We start from the raw sequence: 7,927 nt of genomic DNA on the forward strand, positions 1-7,927 counted from the left end.
ATCTGATCTGTCACCCTTCTCAAGAATGTCAGTGTTTTGGGGCAGCTAGATGGCTCAGTGGATAGAGCACTGGCCCAGGAGTCAGGAGGACCTGAGTTCAAATCTGGCCTCAGACACTTGACACTTACTAGCTGTGTGACCCTGGGGAAGTCACTTAACCCCATTGCCTAGCCAAAAAAACAAACAAACAAATTAACAAAGAATATCAGCGTTTTAAGAAGGAAGGAAGGAAACATGGAGGGAGGAAATAAGCATTTATTAAGTTTCCACTATGTGTCAGGTACTGTGCTAAGCACTTTATAAATATTATTTCATTTGATTTTCACAACAACTCTAGGAGGTAGGTTCTATTATTATCATCCCTATTTTGTAGTTAAGGAAGTTGAGGCAAATAGAGGTTAAGTAACCTCCACAGGGAAGAATCTTTTATCCTATATACTACTTTGAAATTTTTCCATGCACTTTCCTATACTTCATGAAGATAGAGTGACTTAGGGGAAAGATCTCTCTGGACATAGGGACAGAAGACTTGTGTTCCATTGCTGACATTTATTTACTATCTTCATTGTCTTGGATAAGTTATTTAATCATTTAGAACCTCTAACTCTTCATATGAAAAATAGAAAAACTAATATGTATTCTATAGCGTTGTTGAAAGGATCAAATAAAATGTTTGTAAAAGTCAATTTTAAGTATTAAATCCTAAAAGAAATGAGAAATTATTTTTCAATCAATGTCCACTACTTTGTGAAAAAGTCAGGGCATACCTCAGTTGAGGAAACCAAAGTCCAGAAAAAGTAAATGATTTGTCCAAGAGCACACAACTAGTTAGTGGCAGACATTTTTTTTAAGTCCACATGGCAGTTAATTCATAGAATGACTTTTTTTTCTGAAGAAACAAACAACAATGCAAAATCTGCACAGGGAAAGAACTACACAGAAAGAGGAGGGTAAAAAGGCAATTTGATTACACAAATGTCTGAAAATGGTGTTATCTACTACACCTTGGCCCCTCTAATGGGATTTAACAAATAACTGTAAAGACTTTTACAAATGAAGTATTCAAGTGTACCTCTGAACTGTGTATTATTCTTAAAAAAGACTTAAAAGTTTTATTTCCCTATTACAAGAGATAATAGAGAAGAAAGTACCAAAGGAATCTCTAGAAAAATTATGTCTCCAAACATAAGGAGGTGGGAGAAACACTCACTTTCTATAAGTTTCCAGAAGAACAACAATGTTTTTGAAAGTTGAGAGGTGTGTCTTGAATTAGAAGACTTTGTAACATCAGTAATGCTCAATCACTAATACAAAGCCAGAATTATTGGAAGGCCATTTGAAAGTCTCCTCATTCACAGCTTCAGCATCTGGAGGGCTCAACATCTCTTGAAGAAAGAGAACACTTTCTTGAGTCCCTCTTTGACTTCTTTATTCCTCAAGGTGTAAATGAGAGGGTTGAGGGTAGGAGCGACTGAAGTGTATATCACAGACACAACCTTATCCTTATCCAACAAGTAACTGGAAGATGGCCGTATATAGGTGTAAATTACAGTGCTGTAATACATGCTGACCACAATGAGGTGGGAGGAGCAGGTAGAGAAGGCTCTCTTTTTGCCCTCAGTGGTGTGGATTTTCAGGATGCTGGATATAATGCAGGCATAGGAGAGCATCGTGATCATGAAATTCCCCACCGCTAGGAATACATCTGCTGTGAAAGCCATGGTTTCATTCAGGTAGGTAGGGCTGCAGGACAGCTTCAGTAAAGCGGGGATCTCACAGAAAAAGTGATTGACTACATTGGAGTGGCAGAAAGACAATTGAAACATAAGGCTGCTATTAATGCTGGTGTTGAGAATGCTGATTGACCAAACACCAGCAGCTAACAGCATACAGACCCTTTTGCTCATCATGGTGCTATAGTGGAGAGGACGGCAGATGGCCACATACCGATCATAAGCCATAGCTGTGAAAAGCAGCAACTCAGCTCCTAAGGACCAAGTGAAGAAATACAGTTGGGTCATGCAACCTTCATAGGATATGGTCTTTCTACCCACCATGTTTCCAAGCAGCTTTGGTAAAATTGTGGAGGTGCACAGGATATCAACCACAGCTAAGTTGACTAGAAAGAAATACATAGGTGTGTGTAATGTGGAATTAAAACTGATTGTAACAAAGATGAGGATATTCCCTGAGAGGGCCACTGTGTAGAGGGAGAGGAAAAAGACAAAGAACAAGGGCTGAAGGTGAGGAGTTTCTGAGAATCCTTTCACAAAGAACTCAGTGACCAGTGTCTGGTTCATCCATGCCATTGGGTGGGAGACTATGGGTGGTTTGGACTATGTCCTAGAGATTCCATTCACTTTTCAGCTTAATTATAGCCTATTAAAATAAGAAAAAATGGATTGAATATTAGTAGTAAATTATGCTTTACAAGTTTGTCATCAATGAGAACAAAATTTGACCTTGGTTGGTATCAGATGTTTTCTGCCTTAAATCCCCTTCTACAAGTCACTAATTGTGGAATCATCTGTATCATCTCCCTCCAAACCTTAATTTTCTGACCTGTTAAATGAGAATTCAGCACTGTCATGAGAACCAAATTAGATAATGAATAAAAAATACATGTTGCGAATTATAAAGTATCATATACATATAATTTATAATTAATAATTTCATCATTATTTTTAAATATAGAACTTCATGATTTTGTGTTGAATCACATAATAAAAGGGAATTCAGTCAGAAATAAATTTTGGGATTTGTACGGGCCGCACGCCGACCCTCTGCCAGTCGTGCGCCAGTACCCACTTCCCTTAAAAGAAGTGCACTGCCAGAGTCTTACCCATGCCTGGGTCCTCGGTCCTCAGCAGGATCACCACACAGAGACAAGCCATGGGAAGGCACCAACACCAGAGTTTTATTCAGAGGCCAACACAGCAAACCATCATAGCAAGCCCAAGCAGCAAGGCCAGAGCAACAGAGCAGGAGCCAGGGGAGAGCGCACGTGTGTTCTGACCACGCTTGTTCCTAAGTACCTACTTAGCCCCTCCTCCCCAGCCCGCTACTAGCCAATGATTGTAGGGTCAGATACCGGAAGGGGCTGTCTGAGTTTAGCACACCAAGGGGGAGGGAGTGACGTAGGAGGCCAGGATTGGATACAGGAAGGAGGCATCTGGGATTGACGCATAGACAAGAGTACGTGACCTAGGAAGTCAGACTCAGGAGGGGACTGGGTCAGTGCTGTACAAGGTCAGGAAGGTCACAAGAGGCATCTGGGGATGACGTTGCATATAGGGAGGGGACTAAGCAGAGGGAACTCAGTCCTCTGCCATCCCACTCCCACGTGGCACCGCCCCTTGCCTCAGGAGCTCAGGCTCGGCTACTTCCTTGCACCCAGCTTATGTCACAGAGCACTGCCCAATTGCCTCATGGCTTCTCCGTATCCAGCCCATCCCAGTACACACGACTCTGCCTACCACAGTCCCTGCCTCAACTTCCAAAATACCCAGATCTTACCTTACCCATGCCACAGTACCCGACTGGCAGCTGCCAACATCAGACAGTCCCTCACAGGGATTCATGTAATTAAAGATTGAGATAAATAGCCCAGGAAGACATCTGATTCCTTTTGATTAGCTATTTTTATTCACTGAGCTGGAAATGTACTTAAAGGTCATTCAGTTCAACCTTTTATCTTGCAGATGAAGACACTGAAACCAAAAGAAGTTCAATATCTTGCCCAAGAGTTCAGAAGAGAGCTGGGAACTCAAACTCAAGTCCTTAGACTCCATTCCCATTGTCTTTTTCCATCATAGCACACTGTCTTTCTCCATCATAGCACACTGTCTTTCTCCAAAAATCAATGATATTGATCTTCATGAAGGAGATCAACTCTCAAAATACTGGGGAATTTGAATTGTTCTTTTCACCAGTAAACTACAATAAGCGCCTTGAAGTCAAACATTGTTCCATTTTTGGCTTTGAATCTTCAGAACCCAAAATATGCACTTTTTTTTTTACCAGATCTATGGTTTAACTGGTTTAGGGAGCTCCCAATGAGGATCAGCAGATACAAGTTGGCATCTGCTTTGTAACCTGGTGCCCTAAGAGGTTAAGGGATTTATCCAAAGGCACTAAGACAGTATGCATCTGAGATGGGGACTTCTGCTAATCGCATGATTGTTGCTATTGTTACTGTTTGTCCTCTGTTCTCAAAGAGGATCAATGACATCAGGAAGGGGATGTCCTGAATTGCAGGTGAAATAGATTTAAGCAAGGTAAGGCCATGCAAAGTCATCAGCCTCACTCTCTCCTCCAGAGCCATCTGGATCCAGTGGGAAGATATAGATCAGGATGAATGGAGATGGCTGAGAATACAATGAGACCTTGGCCTTTTTAAGATAACATCTTTCCCAGGTTTCAGTTTGTCTGAGGTAACACCCAACCAGTGATTAAGGATAGGTAAGAAATGATTCCCAAAAAGACCTCTTATACTTACTAAAAAAAAAAATCAATCTGAGAAGGGAAGACCCTCAGGGTTTCTGGCCAGAACAGAAACAATTATTATTTACACTCACTCCTAGCCATCAAAACCCAAATGACCAAGTAAGGCTTGGGCTGAGACCTATTGTTGGCCAGTAAGTAAGAACTAGAGTGATTTGGGTTTAAGAGGTGGTTAAGTCACTCCATTTGAATCCCAGTGGGCTTTATCAAAGCCTGTTTTTTTTCAGTGCTGTATTTCAAAAAAACACAAATAAAACTATGTGGGGCAAAAGAGTTAATTGCCCCAGGTTTTTTAGGTCCCAGCCCTAGCTTCACTTAAGCATTGTTTGGGTTTTGATGGTTCAGAGTGAGTGTAAATAGTAATTGTTTCTGTTCTGGCTGGAAACCCTGAGGGTCTTCCCCTCCCAGATTGATTTTTTTTTTTTAGTAAGTAAAAGAAGCCCTTTTTGGCCTCATTTCTTACCTAGCCTTAATCACTGATTGGGTGTTACCTCAGACAAACTGAAACCTGGGAAAGACCATAGCTTAAAAAGTCAAAGGTCTCCCTCTGTATTGTCAGCCATCTCCGTTCATCTTGGTCTATATCTTGCCACTGGACACAGATGGCTCTGGAGGAGAGAGTGAGGCTGATGACTTTGCATGGCCTTACCTCACTTAAATCCAATTCACTTGCAAGTTGAAACATCACCTTCCTGATATCATTGGTCCTCTTTGAGAGCAAAGGACAAACAACAATTTGTTAGTGGTAGTACCTGCCCCACTGGGGACCCCACTAGACTAGCCAGTTCCAGTTGGACAACGCTGTTCCTTCTTCCCTTCCTTCTTTCTCTCCCTCCCTCCCTCCTTCATTCCTTCCCTCCCTGTCCGCCCCTCAATCCCTCCCTCTATCCATATACGGAATCATACCCTCACCTGTGGGTGCTCTGCCCAAAGGAATATAAATTTTCACCACTGAAACCTCACAAGATATCTTGGGGTTTACAGGCTAGATTCTTTTTCTCTCCCCTACTTATTTATTCTATCATTTGATCACATGATAACGAGTCTCTGAAAGCACACATGGCTGAGCTCATTGGTTCTCAAAGGTGTCCTGAAGACACCTTGGATTTCCCAAGATCCTTTCAGTGAATCTTCAAAGTCAAAACTATTTTCATAATAATATTAAGATATTATTTACCTTTTAAAATATTTCTTCCTTTTCAAACTACAAATTTGTGTGAGAAAAAATTTTCTTCACACAATAATAGCTAGGTTCCATAGTAGATAGAATGCTAGTCCTGAAGTCAGGAAGACTCATCTTCCTGAGTTCAAATATGGTCTCAGACACTACCTCTGTGACTCTGACCAAGTCACTTAAGCTCATTTACCTCAGTTTCCTCATCTGTAAAATAAGCTGGAGAAGGAAATGGCAAACCACTCCAGTATATTTGCCATGAAAACCCCAAATGAGGTCACAAAGAGTCAGATACAACTGAAAACAACTGAACATAAAAGCATTTATATAACATTTTGACATTTTCAGAATGTTTTACAATTATTATCTCATTTCATCTCACAACAAAGTGCTATCATTATCCCCATTTTACCTATGGAGAAAATAAGACAGAGAGAAATTAAGTGACTATTCATATCATTTTGGAGAGCAATCTGGAATTATGCCCAAAGAGTAATTAAATTGCCTATCCCCTTTGACCCAGCAATACCACTACTAGGTCTGTTTCCAAAAATGATTAAGGAAAAAGGGAAAGAACTGGTATGTTCTAAAATATTTGTAGCAGCTTTCTTTGTGGTGGCAAAGAACTGAAAATTGTGGGAATGCCCATCATTTGGGGAATGGCTGAACAAATTGTGGTGTATGATTGTGATGGAGTCCTACTGTGCTAGAAGAAATGATGACCTCAATGAGCTCAGAAAAAACATGGATAGACTTGCATGAAATAATAATCAACAAAATGAGCAGAACCAAGATAATGTTGTATGTAGTAATGACAATATTATTTTAAGAACAGCCTTGAGTGACCAAGTCATTTTGACTGTCATAAATACCCAAATTAACTACAAGGGGCATATGAAGGAAGGTGCTATCTGTATCCAGAGAAAGAACTGATAAATAGAAGTATATATAGAATGATTTTATATACATATATATATATAATATTATAATATATTATATTATGTTACACATTATAATTAATATACATTATAATGTATTATAATATATTAATATAGTTATAATATTATATATAATACACATATAGACATATTAGTGTCTAATGGTGGCCATCTCTAGGTACAGTGGGGAGAAAAAAAGAGGGGGAAAGAAAGCTACATGATAATTTTATTATATATTTAAAAAGGAATAGCAAGTTGTACATAATAGATTTTTGCTTTTATGTACAATCATCTTTCTATTTTATTATATTAGACATATATTTCTATTTTATTATCATGGAAATGATTGTTTTGTTTCTTAAGTTCAGAATAAAATAAATTAAATTTTTAAAAATTAAGTGACTTGTCCAGGGTCACACAGTTAATATTTAAGGCTAGTTTTGAACTCAGATCTTTCTGACTCCAGGTCCAGCAACCTACATACTGCACCACCTAACTGCCTCCATTTACTTCAGCCAGAGCAACTTATCACAAGAGATTGAAATCAGAAGCAGATATGCAAAACTAGCTATTTTCTACTGAACCAGACATTAAAGAGAATTACAAAAATACATAAAATAATGCCACTATTCTCACTACTTTTTAAAATATATATAATTATTTTTCATTAAAAATATGTTATTTGTGTTAACATAAATGGGTATATTAAGTTAATTAAATATTTTAAATTCCTCTATTTTAATATCCAATATGGCAAATATCAATAGATAGAACTGACATAAACAAAACTTCTTCAGAGTCCTCAATCTTTAACAATGCAAAATGTTCCAGAGATGAAAAAATGTGAGGACTGCTGGTATAGTTTATAAAGTATTGCATAATAAAGACCTGTGTTCAATCTTGCCTTTGACACTTAGTAGGTATCTGAACTGATGTGAGTGATAACCTCTCTGAGCTTCAGACAATTCTTTCAACTTTACCTATGAGGTTAAATAATTGTTTTCGTCTGCATTAGATACACCACCAACAAAATCACAAAGCCTTGACCAGTTGACGGGGCTCTGCTTCCCCAACAATCCATGAAACTGTTTCTTCCAGTATTTTCCTTGCTACCAGATTTAATGATATCTGGCGAGGGCATACCTAGGAGAATAGAGAAGAACCCAAAAGGTTTTATTAAGGACATAGCTCCTAATGACCTTGGATCACCAAGGCATCATCATTATTCACACCCTTCATTGCTCTCTAGTATCCACACAAGACCTCCCCAGATACACATGCAACAGATATGAATACAAAGACTCTGGGGAAA

General features: G+C 38.9%; 1 protein-coding gene across 1 annotated transcript; it reads right to left on the reverse strand.

The window, feature by feature from the left end:
* Window positions 1-1,376: 1,376 nt before the first annotated feature.
* On the reverse strand, window positions 1,377-2,309 carry LOC114042571 (olfactory receptor 13G1-like). Its single transcript, XM_027861253.1, has one exon. It carries the CDS (start codon window positions 2,307-2,309, stop codon window positions 1,377-1,379), a length of 933 nt encoding a protein of 310 aa, XP_027717054.1.
* Between the last annotated feature and the right edge of the window lie 5,618 nt (window positions 2,310-7,927).

This window comes from Vombatus ursinus, unplaced genomic scaffold (assembly GCF_900497805.2).
Source record: "Vombatus ursinus unplaced genomic scaffold, bare-nosed wombat genome assembly UNPS02014601.1, whole genome shotgun sequence".
In the NCBI taxonomy this organism is placed as follows: domain Eukaryota; kingdom Metazoa; phylum Chordata; class Mammalia; order Diprotodontia; family Vombatidae; genus Vombatus; species Vombatus ursinus.